Here is a 17,448-nt window from a genome sequence, read left to right as displayed (position 1 = left end):
TTCTGTATGAACCAAATGTGAAATGTCCTCTATATTTAAGATTTGAAATTTCGGCCGGGGGGGGGGGTTAAGTGTCTTGTTCCTTTGCCGTTATACCGGTCCGGAATGTTGAGATTTGCAAAGCATTCTGTATGCATCTCTTATAAAGTCATAAAGTCCTACGTAGGACTTACAAAGTCCTACGTAGGAGTTTAAAAGTCCTACGTAGGAGTTACAAACTCCTAATAAGGCTTTTTTATCTCCTACGTAGGAGTTTATTTTTTTTTATAGAACATTATGAATTGGCACCAGGACGCTTCCGTAGAAACATTACAAGCTAGATATTTTTTGAAAATGAGCTATCATTGTAGATCAGTTTCATTCCTATGTTTGTAGTCAAATATTAACAAATATGTTTTACGAAAAAATTAGCTCAGAGTTGAATTCACATTGCTCTGTAACTCTGTGAAATTCGAGGACGAATATCAATATAGCTGGGGAGTATGTCACGGTTCAGAACTGTTCACTATTTAGGAGAAAAGATGTGTAAGCGGCCGGATAGCTCAGTCGGTAGAGGCGCGATACAGTATTCCGAGGGTCCCTGGTATCTTTTACATTTTATATATATGCAGCAACGTTTAAGATGATTTTATGGTTTCAAAATACATGGGACCAATTCGGCAAAAATGAACAAAATATTGCTCTTTCAGAAAACCAGTAACCTTAGAATTGGGGCTATTTAGATATTGAATGTATCGGTGAAATTCCTATATCAGCTCTTAATAACAACAACAGTTCGAATATGGAATGTATTAACGCAAAAATTACATCTTGCCTTCTTACGTTACATTGTGCTTTCTGACTTGTACATCTTGGATTCTCACAATTACATTTTGCATTATAACATGCACACAATGAATCCTGGCTTGTACATCTTGCATTATGACTTGCATATTTTGCTTTAAATTGCGTGAATCGTCCGTTATTTGACTTATCTTCAAATTTGTCTATGTTAAAGTTATATGTTTGATGCTAAAAACTGTTCAGTTTAATTATAATTATCGTACACTGTCTACATTTAATGTGTACAAAAATAAGAAACCTATATGTTAATTGATTATACATGTATAAATAATACATAGAAGCACGCACTGTGTGCAATACAACAAGGCAGGTTGCAAAACTACACTCTTTTTTACGACAGAGGGCGCAAGTTCGGAAACATGTACGAAACCATACGGAAATTACCGAAAATATACGAGTATTCGGAAAATTGATCACAATAGTTATGTCCCTTATTTGCAATTTAGCCATAATCTTATTTGTAACGGTTGATGTCATCACAGACATTTGGGGTGTGGAGCTTTAAACGCCTTTAAAATCCAAATTAAATGTACATTTGTCAATCCCAGCACATGTGCTGCTCATATATACAGAAATATATACTAGTATCTAAAAACTTAATATAAGCCGTTTTGAAAAAAATCCTGTTTCAACGTCTATAATAATACACGTGTACTTTAATTTATGGTCACAGGTATTGTAAATAAGCTATGTCAAAAATTTGGAACTTTCCAAGAGGATGAAATATTGTACTTAGAAGTTTTTTATGGCCCAAGCACTTTGAACAACTGTTCTATTTTATAACTTTTTTGTTGATAAAAAAAATAATTCTAAAATAATTGACTTGAAAAGTTGCAACTTTTCATTGTCAGCTGGAAATATAATTTCACCCGCAGAGTTTCAGTAATAAATACAAAAATTGGTTAAATCATTTTGTATATGTGTTTACCTTATTTCCTCCATAGTGGAAATGGAAATTTAAAACAAAGGGACGTAACTTGGCAAACTGAATCCGAACCGCAGTACGGACTTTACCGAGAATATAACTGTAGCGCCACCTGTTAGCAGAATTTGGGTGTCACATATTATTACAACAGATGTCGCGTCGTATTATGCTTGCTGCATTCGGCTTTCGGCTATGCGTCATTCTCCCTTATGACATTCGTCATTCAAGCTGAGTAAATAGACTCAAATACAAACAGTTGCAGGTTAAGTTATTAATTAATATACCAGATTAACAAATGAATAATAATTGATATTTAAATAACAATATCAACATACAATTAAGCAAGACGCACACAGCAGAAAGCATAATGTGCAAGTAAGAAAGCAACATGTAAAAGTCAGAATGCAAGATGTACAAGTTAGAAAGAACGATGTACATAACGTAAGAAAGCAAGATGTAATTTTTGCGTTTATCCCCTTCCATATGATATTGAAGTGATTAACATATCTATAAAACTAATGAACGGTTAATACCGTTTTTTCTCTTCCTATAAATTAGATAAATAATAGACTTACAACGTCTTCAATTTTTAGAGAATCTCAGGAAACAAACAAGATTTGTCTCAATTAGAAATTATCGGTATAAATTCTATGCATAAATAGTATCTTAGCACAGGTTATGAATGAAATTAGCAGTAAAATACTACGTAATATGTCATATTCGTTACAACTTTGTATTGCTTGAAAAGAATAATGCATTTTTAATGCGTAATTATCAATAATTCGCACCTTGTCTTATAATATTTTCTTTCATCGAAGCAATAAGTTTAGTGTAGTAGCAGTTGTGAATATTCCGGAAACAGTGTTCTAAGACTAAATTCTTTTTAGGTAGGATATTTGCCGTTTTTCAGGAACATATACTTGAAACTGCATTAACAACACCAGAGTATACTTTGATACTTTTAGAACGTTGGTTTTTTTTTTCAAGGCATTTATTACATTTTTTCGTTATTCTACGATATTGTATAAAAGCTGAAAATGAAAAATACAGTAAGTTAGACAAAAAGTCAAAGGCCACTAAATTCTAATTACTTATGCGTATGTGGTTCTGGTGAGTTATAATCTGTACGATTATACCAAAAAATAAATTGAAAAAAAAAAGTTAATGAACAAAGTCTTACATTAAAGCCTTTTATCTGATTACATGTAAAAGACAAAATGTTGGAAAGCTTCTCTCTTTCTTTCGAGTCTACGCATGTCCGCATGTCGAATACAACCGCATCCTTCTTTGTTTTTAAAGCTTTTCCTATAACCAGCGTCAACTCATCTTCTTTCGTAGCAAGGTTAAAAAGTTGAAGTCTTTCCAACTATATGTAAAGTGAACAACTTACAAGATCAAAATCTTATTTACATTGATGCTGCTGTTGAAGTGTAATTTTTTCAATAAATATAATAAAAGATCATGAGGGGAAATAAATGCATGTTAGTGCCTACAACTGCCATCCTTTATTATTTTACCAACTGAATATTAAGTTATTAACTAGATACGTATTGACGTAACTAATTAACCTCTTAACTAACTAGTTAATGTAGAGGTAAACTAAATACGTATTTACTTAACTAGTTAACCTCTTAATAAGTATTTACGTGACTAGTTAACCTCTTAATTAACTAGTTGATTAAGAGGTTAACTAGTTACGTAATTAGTTGATCACTTAATATTAAGCTGGTAAAATAATAAAAGGATGGAAGATGTGGGCACTAACATGCATTTATTTCCCCTAATGATCTTTTATTTATTGAAAAAAATTAACAAGTTACGTAACTAGTTAACCACATAACTAACGAGTTAATTAAGAGGTTAACTAGTTACGTAACTAGTTAACCTCTTGATTAACTTGTGTTAGTTATATGGTTATCTGGTGGCAGAAATATGCCACCATACTCTAGGCTTATCATTCGTTCACATAAGTTTTCTAAAAATAGATCATGAATCTTGGATAATCTTATGAAACTATTAACTTTTTCTACAAAATATAATTATAATGAGTATAACAAAGTAACTTGAAGAAACATCAAGAAACATGTACGAGTATAAACAAAATTTTTAGTCGTATTTTTTAGATATCACCGTGTATGTTCAGTAACGCAGGAATATTAAAATAAGCACCACAAAATGAACAATACGGTAAGTAAATGGAGTTATTTAGTTATGGAATTATGATAACTCTTCTTGGAAACTTATTTCTGAAAGAGACCACAAAAAATGACGCCTCTGTCAATGGAAATAAGGTCCGAGGATATCAACAGCTCGATAGTTTCGCATGCAAAGTATGGGGTAGTGAGTCGGGAGGTGTGTGGGTCGAGCATTGTCCTGAATAAGAATAAAATCTGGACCCACTGCATCAACATATGGTTGTTCATTTACGTAAACAAGCTTGAGACAAAAGCTTTATGATAAAAAAATTCTCATCAATCACATGATATGTCACAAGGTTTATAATTCCCTCACCAATATTGCCATAATACCCGTTGAACTTAAAAAAATGCGAATTTGTAACTGTAACTTTTTTTTATTTCTTAGGGCAACCACTTTAAACATCAAATTTATGTCGCCTCCGATTCATAAATTCAGCTCGACAATTTCAAGAAGTAAGTCTTTAGAATTCTTTCTAAAATTATTGTGTTTTACTATTATAATCTATTTGTTATTCTTTTTTAATTCTTTCTAGGATTTACTTTCAATCTCATATTTACATTTCATATGCACTTCATCATTATTATAATTTGAGAAAGCATATTAAACTCTTTTATCAATATTTCAAGAGTTTTTTTACCCTTAATTAAGGTAGAACGCGACACTTTGCGAACTTTCGAGTAGCGTCTTGAAAATTGGAATGCAGAAAGTTGACCATATTTCTGAATTGATTTCGTTGATTTTATTCCAATAATTTCAACCAATTTTTGTACACTGACGTCAAAGTTGACCATCAAAGCCCGATTTTTAAATAGAAGATAGAAAAGTTTGTGTAGTAGATAATTATATATATAATAATATTATTAGTAATAATAACAACAATTTTTTTAGAGAAGGTAACTTACAAAGTTTGCACACTAAGAGGACATGTATACTTATTTTCAGTAAGCCTTCTATTTCATCAATAACAAAGAAAACAATAGTTGTAGATCTTTACAAAATTCAAAAAAAATTGTGCAAATATAAAAAATTAAATACATTCTTTAAAAGAAAGGTTAGACATTTTAATTCATTCATCCAACTGACACTCATATTAATCCCAATAATTATAGATAAACTCATTAATTTTTAAAAAAAGATAGTTTCAGTATTAGGTATAATTTTTTAGAACAAGATCTTTATGAGTGATTGAGCGTAACTATGTAATTCATTGTAAGAAAAACTAAAAATTCATTCATATACAACGGAGGCAAAGATTTATACACCATAATTGCTGTGTGGTATTTCACCCTAAAATTTAATTTCAACCATTTATATCTTTATTTAAGAGATCTGATCTAATGTTGGTGAAGCACCGGTTCAAAAGTTTAAGGTACACGGTTCACTCGGTCATGGTGATATTGTAGCTATACTATTTATCGGAACATGAAATAGTAAAAACAATACGGTAATCGATTTATACAGTTTAAAAGATTAAAACGGAATGAAACATCCACGTAGCACTAAGTAACGTAAATGATATTTTCCGATTTTTCTATGTACCGATTTGTTCACACTGATGTTAATTTTTCGTTTAAGTTAAGTCGTATTTTGAAACGGAGCATGCGCAAAACAATATTTGTAGACTGCTCCTAATGATTTTACGCTTTAAAAGAGATTCATTCACTACAATCAGATACGCAAAAATGGATGCCGCCAGCAATCAGTCTGATCACTATGTATGTTTGACTTTAGAATTAGTTATTTAAAGAAGCTAATATAAATATGATTATTGTTTATAAGTAATAGATTTTTAGACACTTGTCAAGCAAGTTAATCATTAAACTTTTAGACGCTCTTAGAGCAAGAATAGTTCTTAGCAAGTCAAGCAGAATACAGTAAGGTATGTAGATTGATTTCATTGGTTATCAGAGATCACGTGGTTCTTGCATTAATATAAAAGCAGAGACGCAGACAGATTTTGGAAAAAAAGCCAGCCCGCATAGCTCAATCGGTTAGAGCACGAGACTTGTAATCTCGACATTGTGGGTTCGATTCCAGGGCTGGCCAACTAAAATTACTAATCAGTCTTTCGGATGAGACTTTAAATCGAGGTCCCGCGTATGAGTGCTTAAACACTTGGCACGTTAAAGAACCAGGGGAAGCTTCTGGAAATGCGGCATCTTTCTGTATCTGTATCTTGCACTATCCTCCAAAATCTAAAATGACTAATGCTCTTCTGGAGGACTCGCCCATATGGGTAACCGGTGGCGAGTATAAATAAACTCAAATACACACACAGATTTTGGAAAACTGAAAGGTGTGAACTTGTCTGTCCGAATTGCATGTCTGAGGCACCATACCAATAACACCTGTCCGAAGCACTATTGCTTGTCCGTGTGTCCGTATAGCCTATGTCAGGAAACCTTACCCGTCCGCTCTTTGATCCTTTATTTTAGGCAGCAACACATTCTTTAGCTAAACAACATAATGCACACAATGGTCTGATTGGCCTCCCGTGTATTATTTCATTAATAAAGTCTAAAACATTTGCATTTTATTTGGGCTCATTAAGTGAATTACTGAATTCATATTAAATAGGTCACCACTTTAGATTATAACATACTTTAAGGGCATGACTGGTGACATGTCCGAGGTCCGTACTCTTAGTGCCTGGAAGGGCGGATGGAACCTCATTAAGCAAAAATTACATACATACGATTTTGGGAAGGGGCCTCCGTGGCCGAGTGGTTAAGGTCGCTGATTTGAGATTACATGTCCCTCACCGCTGTAGGTTCGATCCTCACTCGGGTCGAAATCTTTCATGTGAGGAAGCCATCCAGCTGGCTTACGGAAGGTCGGTGGTTCTAACCAGGTGCCCGCTCGTGCCTGAAATAATGCCCGGAGGGGTACCTGGGGTCTTCCTCCACCAATAAAAGCTGGGGAAAAAATCTATGAAAAAATCTAGGATGGCCCGACTTGAGTGTACGGTCGCTCATATGGGCTTTCCGACGGCGACCTTAAATAAACGCATTAAAAAGAATTGGGATCAGCTGAGACATCGTCTAGGAAGGTCAGGCAAATAAATAAATATTAGTTAAATACTTGGGACTTTGTGCCGTAAATACAACAAAGTAAGATTGGCCCAGATATTTTGAGCATTGTGTTCTGATATCTTAACATGAAAGCATTGCGCTTTGTGTTAAGGGTTTAATCTTAGTTTTATTTTAGTTGTACGGGTCGCTGGTGAGATTAATGAAAGGCTGAACATATAGAATGTAAAGTACGTAGTTCTTATAGGTCGATGTGTAAAATTACTAGGAAACATTTATAGAAAGCTAAGCATAAGAGTGATATAGTATTTCCCATTGGTTGTGTTTTAAATAGAAGACGTTGACTTGATAAAGTAAACTGTTTGAGGAAACTTTGAGCTATATTGAAAACAGCGTATCTTTATTAATTCCCATTGATTTTATGGGCTTTCCGGCGGCGACCTTAAATAAACGCATTAAAAAAAAAGGTTTCAGGAGTTGCAGCTGAGTCATCGTCTAGGAAGGTCAGACAAATATATAAGTATTTATTATCAGCTAATTAATATAATACATTGTACTTGAGACTTTATGCCGTAAATAGTTGTACGGGTCGCTAGTGAGATTAGTGAAAAGCTGGACATATAGAATGTAAAGTAATTCTTATAGGTTGATGAGTAAATTTACTTAGGAATATTGATAAAAAGCTAACAATAGGAGTGATATAGTATTTCCCATTGGTTGTGTTATAAATAGAAGGCACTGACTTGATTAAGTATAGAGCTATATTCAAAAACATCATATCTTTATTAATTCCCATTGAATTTACTGTTATTTAAATCATTTGAGAATCATTTATTACTACTCATATATAATGTATATAATAGTCAAAACTATAATTTTTCGTAGTTCAAACGCTACCTAAATTATAAGAGAGAAGCTCGGACACGTAACAATAGCAAAAGATTCTGGTCGGACAAACTCTTTTACTTATCTGTAATAAGTCCTATAGAATTTATGTGTTAATACCAGTGTAACACTATTATATTTTTACTGCAATGATTTGTTTCTACTACCCCAAATATTTAAAATGAACAAACAAGCCACACAAACACGAATAGTGAATAATTATTTAGTCATTCGAGGCATAACGTTCACGCTGTCCACTTGTGATATTTCTAAAAATATAATCAGTTTCATATATATCGATTTATCAAAAATAAATTTATGGATTTAACATTGTCTTAAACTATTTTTTGATATATTGTTTTGTTTATTTCAGATTCTTCGTCTTCCTTTTACATGGATGTAAAAGTTTAAAAGAAATGAAGGGGAGTGAAGATCAACAATGTCATGCATTGATACAGTCTGAAGTTAATACATTTCATTGAATTGATGGTTTTTCATTAGACTCAAAATTGGGGATATGTCAGATAGGCGATTGAAGCAGCCAGCCGCTTATATAGAGCTTTGGAGCTTCCTACCCCCCCCCCCACTCCCAAGACGGCGTAGGGTTGGGCAGCCCGCTCGCAGCATTTCTGATTTTGGCTTTTTCCAGTTATATCATATTTGTTAATTCTACCTCGAGTGATTTAAGATAGTATTTATTAGAAATCGAATTTCATTAGTTTTGTTTTGTTTGGGATCGGAGAGCAGATTACAAACGTTTTAGAAGTACACTTACAGCTTTTCTTCAAGTATTGATCAATAAAGTTGTTTCTTTTATTTCCTGTAAATCTTTTGACAAATAAACGGGACGGCTTAACGGCATGCCCCCAAACCTTGTTATATGTTACATTTTTCTTTAAAGGTGCTTGAATGCATGTGTTTGTTGGAGGATAATAAATCATTCATGCTCGTTTAAGAGGATCGAATATGAGTATAAATTTCGTTATGTTCTCAGTACTGAAGCTAAATGTTGAAACAATGGGACGACCAGGGTATCCGAACGGAAATTTCTAATCATATGTTTTATGCTTTTCAGTAAATTTTGAAACTGGGTGTGCGTATAGTTGACGGGAACATGTCAAATTATTTAGTAATGCTTACATTATTACCCAGTATTTTATTTACACTTCCTTGCATTTTTATTTAAGTGAAGATTATCAAGACTCTCACCAGACCAAGACAGTACAATGTTACCCTCGCCTGCACAGGGCTCAACAAATTATAATGGCCAGACTATGCTCGGGACATAACAGACTACCACATGTACAAGAAGTACATGAATCATGATGAATACTCAGTCACAGATCTGTGCTTGCAGAGGGAAAAATCAAACTGTTGAGCATGTCTTCCAAAGATCTAGACGACACGACCAGGAGCGAACTGCGATGTGGCCCTATAGACACATCTCTCAGACAGAGGTTGTATGGGAACCTAGATGACTTGAGAAAGAAACCATATCCTTTATCGCAGAAACTGGCGTGATTGTGTAGAGCTAACGAAAGAAGAAGGAGAAGATAAAGGAAAAGAAGAAGATAACACAATTTACTCAATCTGATTAAAATCAGCTCCTAATTGTCGCTACGCACAAGGATCTGACCTATAGGCTGTCATTTTCTCGTGGTGTTTCAAACAGCCAATCATGTCTTAAAAAAGATATTTCCAATTTGTTTGTTTCAAATTACTCAAAACATTTTCTAACAGCAATCAACAATTTTTTTTCTTTCACGAACAACGGTATTATGATACTTCATCTAATGCCTATTTGTAAAGGACTGTTTGATCGCATGGCTAAAAATAGATTTTTCAGGAATCCGAATCACAAAGAAAGCGGTACAAATACGGTGATAATTAGATCAACATGCAAGCAATAACGTAAGTAGATCTTAACTTTAGTCTTTTTTCATATACTTTTATATAAGAAAATTTTAGTTTTGATAAAGAAAGGTAAAACTCTGCTGAGATTTGATCATTTGATCCATATGAATTTAATTTTGTTCTCATATATTACTACTTGTATAAGAATAATCAATGTGGCCATACCACGTGACTTTTTGGGTTCGGAGCACGCCGATTTTTTACCCGATTATTCATAACTTATTTATTACTCATCTGATTTTGATCAGATAAGGCCGTTTTATCAGCTTTCCACGGTATATAAAAGTTCTGAAAACCCCTAAATGGTTTTTGAGAACATTCGAGTACAGTTTTCTTCTCATAGCCGGGGCCGAGGGGAACGCTACACACTCATTTGTCAGAACAAGCGATTTCTAGCAAGTCACATGTTTTTTGTCACTTTTTTCATAGAAAAATACATGTTAAATCTGATATATTTACTATGTCCAATGTATTGAGTGAATGCAGTGATATTTTAGTATATTTTCATAAAGTTATGTTGAAATGGTACGGAGCACACTGTTATTTCAAAAGATACGGTACATACACAATTTCTGTCTTTGAAATAATTCAAAAATAAAGTATATGAAAATTTAATTTAAATTATAATATGAGTAATTTTTTTCATAGTTATATATTTTATTAATTTAAACAAGAACCCTGGGACCTGTTTTGCCGTGTATCATTATGCTTACTTTAAATGTTAGTATGTATTTGTAGAGTTCACGCTTAATAGTTACAACCTTATTTAAAATCACCTAGGGTATGTTAAACACTTCGATCTTCATAGAATCAGGGTAGTTGCGTTTATAACGAATGTTCTATATAAAAAAAATGGTGTTATAATGCCGTGTTTATTGTTGTTTATTGTTGTTGTTGTTTTTTATTTATTTTAGTTTTAACCTTGTGAAGTGTAAGATATGTCTTTTTGCTTGATCCTCAAAAAATAAAACAAGTTCATGACCTTAATCGCTGAAAAATATCATTACTTGATAACATAATATACATTTATATTTTGTTAATAATAAGTAAGTCACTAGGTACAATTTTGCAATATCATGATCATGTTTAATTAAATCAAAGCACAGAAGGCGTTGAATTTGTTTGAGTCTCAGAATGTCAGAAAGGTGAAAGTTGTGAGATTATAAAACAATTTGTTTTTGTATAGTGCCACCAATGCTGTTTCCAGTGTTATAACTTTAGTAAATTGGCTATAAGGCTTATTGCAACACTGATATTCAATTCAATGTTATTTAGTGTTTATTTAACAATTAAAAAAACATGAGTTGCCTTAACTGGGATTTGAACTCAGGACATCTCTCTTCCTAAACGAGCGTATAAGCCCTCGACCACGGGGAAGTTATAAGATAACAGCCTGAAGAAAACCCTATCATTCATAATTAGGGTTTGTAACCCTTATTAATTTCGTTTAGCACTGATGTAAATAATCATGGAGCTTTATATTACATGTATATCTGTAAAGAATTATACAATATTTGAAATCTTTGACCCATAGGGAACTACCTTTTCTTCCCCTACGTACATACACAAACTTTACAAATATTCTATATTAAATTGAGTGCTTTCGTGTAATTAATAAATATTATGTATTAACTTTGTTATGGTTAAAGTATCAAGATATATAGGCTAAGAAAATTTCTTTTATCAAGATCGTGTGATGGGTCCTATTTCAAAGGTCACTTTGGTTTATCTGACACCCGTTCAGAAAAAAACACCGTAATACCTTTTATACAAGTCAACGAACAAGAAAGCATAAAAAATCACACCACACACACACACACACAGAGAAAACGATTTCGTTTCCGCTTTAACTCGGATCAAAGCACTGAAAGCACTGGCTTCATGCCACATTATAGGACAATTAGGCGTCAACTTTATCAGTAAGTAATTTGTGTGTATGTCTTGTGCATATAATTAAAATTCTACAAAAACAAAATCGATGTCCTTTGCTTAATAGATCTGAAATTTTATTTTTATCATTTTACACACATACTTGCATATTTATCCGGATTGGATGTTAACTTTGTTGATAAGAAGATTACTATCTATCATTAATATTACTATTATCATTATTGATTGTATGCTTGAGCAAATATATTGATAAACTTTATTATTGGAAGGCCTCCCTACTAGTGATGGGTCAATTGATTTGTGCTTTAATGTTATCAATATATTGAAGCTTCCCGATGGAAAAGAAATTGAAAGCGGTGTAAGGGTAAAAAATGAAAACTGAAATAAAGATCAGCAAGGCGACGGCAACGTTCACAAAAAAAAAAACTTATAGCATTTACTTCTAACTTCATGAAGTGTATTGATGTTTAAATGTTTATATTATGTACATTGTATATTTGATAGAGGCTCATAGGGAAGACTGGGCATGCCCAACTATGTTGCCTCTTTAAATAAAGTCTTTATTATTATTATTATTATTATTATTATTATAGAACCAAGCCCCCGACACACCCAAGCTGCCATAGCAGGGTTATTGCCATTACTAGTTAAACTAAAAACTGATTATATAGTTGTTGTCTTTTAAACCCTTACTTTATTTCAAATTAAACGAAACAAAAAAAAATTATGATACTTGCAAGACAAAGGTGAAGGGCAGGTAAAAGTAACTTTAAGAATTCAGTAAGATATTAACCTCACCTAATACAACAGTTATTGTTTAAACTATGTTTTAAAATTCTTCCTAGACGGTAAATACATTTGGAAAAGGGGCTATGTATATCTTAACCAGGGTTTTTACTCCTAATAGCCTGTTTTATCATGGCATACTCATTGTTAAAAGTTTTGTAAATATTTTGATTTGATAAAAAACTTTAAAGTTCAGGTTCATTTCCCGACTATCTTGTTAAGACACGAGTGACTGGTTTCAAAACATGCAATGGATAAATATTGATCGGTGCATTTGATTACATAAATAAGTTAGGAAGATAATCCTACTTTTCCTGTAGCACTGAAATCTTTACGTTTCTCGTCTTTTTTAACCCTACTTTTATCTCTTCTTTCTTTCTGTTTTTCTTTTTCTTTTGTTTTGTCTTTTTATTTTCCACTTGAAAGCCTGAAATTAATGTTTTCATTGATAACTTAGCTGTGGACTTGTGTTGCTTGGTCATGTACGTGTTGCGTTCATTGAATGCTACCATTCCTTGTTGATCTTGTTTTTCGAATGTATGTTCTGGAGATTAGGTGGGTTGTACTCGTAATACTAAGCTTTATGAGATAGTGAATCAAAAGCCTTTGTAAAATGTTTTGAAAATACTGGATATCGTTTTGAATAGACCTTTTTACAAAACGATTTGCCATAGAAACGAATGTTGCATTACGCGCATGCGCATTTTGCGTAGGGCAAAAAGCAATCACGATCTCTACAGTTTATCATACTTTAAGGCTTTAATAATGCGATATCATGTTATGTCCCCCCAAAAATATTAATTTTGGGATGACTTAAGGCGGTAAGTGCTGAAAACGTGAATTTTTTTACAGATCTACGAAAAAGTGCGGGAGTAATCATTCAATGGTCAAAACGGGCACACACATGTCTTTGTTAAAGGTATCATTAGGCGACTTTTCCATCAGTAATTTAAATTAAAACAGCAGGGTGTTAAAGATAAAATTGTATTGCCCCTGTATTACATAATATTACACAATTTGTATTGTACACTTCCTTCGAATAACTGGATTGATCAGGCGGCAAGTGTCAAACAGATTGGCGCGCGAACGTTTGTTCATTCAACCGGGACGCTAAAATATCATGATAAATTTAATCAGTTACGCTTATTAAAATGGTAATTTATGTAACTTTTAAATATACCGATCAATGTTTATGGATTTTGAGAAGAGAAAAATTGTGTGACGTGCATTAATAAAAATAACATGTTTTACAAAGAAGCGGATAAAATGTGTGTTATATCTTTTCCAAACAACCCATCTTAACTTCTAAAGATTTTGAAAAAAAAAAATTATTTAAAATCTATTTATTGACTTAAATTTTTCTGTTTGCATCACAGGTAAATCGATAAAGGATATAATCAGGTATATTGAAATAGATAAATACAGAATCCCTAAAGAAAGCCCAACACGGCAAAATTGAAAATGTTGCAGGCTCGGTTTGATTGAGCCTGTTCATGGACGGTACTGGAAAGTGCAAGTTACCGTCCACGCACCGTAGCACCGGCTTAAGCAGAATTCAACATTTAAACGTGAAATAGTAGAATTTTGAATTTAGAAACATCCGCATATGTATTCATACGGCGGTTATCATGGAACCTTCAATGTGAAACTTCCGTGCCATTCCATGAAAAGCGGCGTATGGTCCCCAAGTAATAAAAAGCATGTGCCCTAAACGAGAAAACAATGGGCGGAACTAAATAAAATGGAATTTTGAAAGGGGATCAGAGGTTATGAAGCCTGCGTATCACAGATAAGACGTCAAAAGACAAATTTAAAAAGCAGGCAACATATCCTAAGGGTGATTCAACATTATATAGGAATATTGGAACCACCCAACTAGAAAATGCCGAAAAGTTGCAACTAAAAATACCACAAGCACAACAATAATGTCGCGATGAACGATCTACAAGGATCGAAAATATAACACACTAAAATGCATTATCACCTGTTCTGATATTTTTTCTGAATGATAATTAATCTCGATTTCATGCTATATAATTTCTTTTGTTTTTAAATGAACTATTTCAACAACAAATTAGTTGACTTGTTTCATACTGTTTAGGTGACACTGTTGCTTGTGTTCATTGTTGTTTTCTCCTCTACGGTAAGTATCTTCCCCCTTCACCCCTAGTTTTTATTTCTTTGATTAACCCCCCCCCCCTTTCCCGGTCTCCTGTCCCCTTCCCTGTGTCTTTTGACTTTGTAGGCCTATTATTCAATCATTTGCTTTCTTTAAATTCCTAATCAGTTACAAATTATTTATTATATAGTGATTAAACTGTCCGTGCTGACTTGTGCCCTGTTTGGGGTCCACCTGGGCTCCTTGCCACTAGTTCTTGTTGCTGGGTCATATGGAGGGGGGGGGGCGGGTTGCGTTCATTGAACGCCGCCTTTCCTTGTTGATCTTGTTTATCATATTTTTCATTTGCTAATAGATATATTTCCACATCTTCTTTAAAAAATGATCTCGGTGTCAGGTCCGTAATCGTAAATTCTTAAAAAGTATCTTTTACATGCCTTTTTATAGCACTCTTCGCCACACAGGTAACAAGTAAAAAATTGCTGGGAAATGCAGCAATATGATTGTCACGGCGAAAAACAAAAAAAAACCAACCCCCACACAAAAAAAACAACAACAAAAAAGACCAGTTAAATATATTGATAAGGTATCTCCAAATAGCATTGTTTTGAATTGACATGTTAACTTGTTCAGAAGGTTTTAAAATATCATAATCATGTAACTTGTTACAAAAGTCATGTTTATATGTAGTAGAGCAGAATAATTATCATTCTTGTGTACTGCATACCTCTCGAGTGAGATTTATCCACCTATGAAGGTTCATGTTGATATCTCAAAGGCCTTTGTAGTTATGCTCTGGACAAAATTAAGTATGAAAAATAACAAAGGGCAATAACTGAAAAATAATGCACGTTAGGTTAAATGTCTTGTGTGCTGCACTCCTCCTCAATGAGATCTATCCACCTAATAAGTTTCAAGTTGATACCTCTAACACCTTTTTGAGATTATTATTATTATTATTATCATTATAATTATTATTATTATTATATACCACATTTCTATAGCACTCTTTTCATAAATAATAAATGTTCAAGAGTGCTTTACATAAATCCGATAAAACATAATCATATATATATATAAGACATAATCAACAACATTAATTAAGTAAAAAACCTATTAAACAATAATGATAATCTAAAACCAGTAAAGGATGGTAAGAAATACAGACACATTTAGTTTAAAATCAAGGCTCAATTAATAATAATTGAGATAAGCTCCGGACAAAAAGTATGAAAAATAACAAATGGCAATAACTAACAAAATATAAAGGGTATTATTCTTGCGCACAACATTCCTCCTCAAAAAGATCTATCCACCTATGAAGTTTCATGTTGACATTTCAAAGACTTTTTCAGAGATATGCTCCACTGAGGTGAAAAAATTAGTATGAAAAATAACAAAGGGCAATAACTAAAAATTATGAAGGGTAGAGTTATCACTCTTTTGCACTGCATATCTCCTGAGTGAGATCTGTCCACCTTTGAAGGTTCATGTAGATATCTCAAAGGCTTTTGTAGTTATACCCTGGACAAAATTAAGTATGAAAAATAACAAAGGGCAATAACTGAAAAATAATGCACGGTTAGTTATCAATCTAGTGTGCTGCACTTCTCATCAAAAAGAGCTATCCACCTATGAAGTTTCAAGTTGTTACCTCTACCACTTTTTTAGATATTCTCCGGACAAAAAGTAAGAAAATAACAAATGTCAATAACTCAAAAATTATAAAGGTTAGAGTTATCATTCTTTCGCACAACATTCATCCTCAAAAAGATCTATCTACCTATGAAGATTACATTGACATCTCAAAGTTTGTTTTTTTAGTTAATTTATGCTCCACTCAGGTGAAAAATTAAGTATGAAAAATAACAAAGAGCAATAACTCAAAATTTAGAAATGGTACAGTTATCACTCTTGCATTGCACACCTCCTGAGTGAGATCTATCCACATGAAGTTTCATGTTGATATCTCAAAGGCTTTTTGAGTTATGCTGTGGACAAAAATTATGTTTGAAGAATGACAAAGGGCAACAATGAAAAAAATATGCAGCGTGAGTTATCATTCTTGTGCACTTCACTTTTCCTAAATATGATTTATCCACAAATGAAGTTTCAAGTTGATACCTCCACCTATGAAGTTTCAAATTGATACTTTTTGAGATATGCTCCGGACAAAAATGTAGAGTGACGGACGGAAGGACAGACGGACGGATGGAGACTAATTCTATATCTGTCTTTTCGGCGGGGGGTAATAAACATTTTCTTGCTCATATCTAAAGGAAACTCAGAATTTTGCTCACAATAACGTGACATGAATTCTGAATGAAGTTTGATGTTGTGGTAAAAACTGATTTAAGGACCAAATTAAGTTATTTTACAACCTGGTATGGTGAATGTTAATTGTGAAACGCATATAGAAAAACCAAGTCTCATTTTAGAGAATTGCGCAAGAAAAATGAAATTATTAAACAAGAGGGCCATGATGGCCCTGAGTCGCTCACCAGAAACAACTGCTTTTCAGTGTTGGAAATTATTTTTCAAAAGAACTTGCTGAAAGGCAAGTCCAGCTCTTTCGGCAGTTCAGCTCGATCAACTTTAACTTGCCCCTTTAGTAATATACTTTCACAACACTGATTGTTTTAGCTTTTTTCTTCATAATAAACAATAGGACCATTAAGATGGCCCTAGATGACTCATCTAACCCATCATTTCATTATTCACTATAAAAATTGCAATATTTTGCCCTAATATTTTGGAAAGGATTTGTTAAAATATGTATGTTGCAAGTGTGTTCCTATGAGACTATGTAGAATAAATGCAGAACAACTGACCACTAGAGCAGGATTAATTTTGATTGG

General features: G+C 33.1%; 1 protein-coding gene across 1 annotated transcript in view; it reads right to left on the bottom strand.

The window, feature by feature from the left end:
• The window catches only part of LOC132753879 (uncharacterized), a 50,531-nt gene that overhangs the window by 6,551 nt on the left and 26,532 nt on the right, over positions 1-17,448 (bottom strand). The window contains exon 4 of the mRNA XM_060744419.1: positions 2,949-3,134. Within this exon, the coding sequence (XP_060600402.1) occupies positions 2,949-3,134 (186 nt within the window). The remainder of the gene's footprint in view (positions 1-2,948; positions 3,135-17,448) is intronic.

The sequence above is a fragment of the Ruditapes philippinarum genome, unplaced genomic scaffold (assembly GCF_026571515.1).
Source record: "Ruditapes philippinarum isolate M1 unplaced genomic scaffold, ASM2657151v2 ctg5063_1_1_1_1, whole genome shotgun sequence".
NCBI classification, from domain to species: domain Eukaryota; kingdom Metazoa; phylum Mollusca; class Bivalvia; order Venerida; family Veneridae; genus Ruditapes; species Ruditapes philippinarum.
This window is presented reverse-complemented; position numbering and strand designations above follow the sequence as displayed.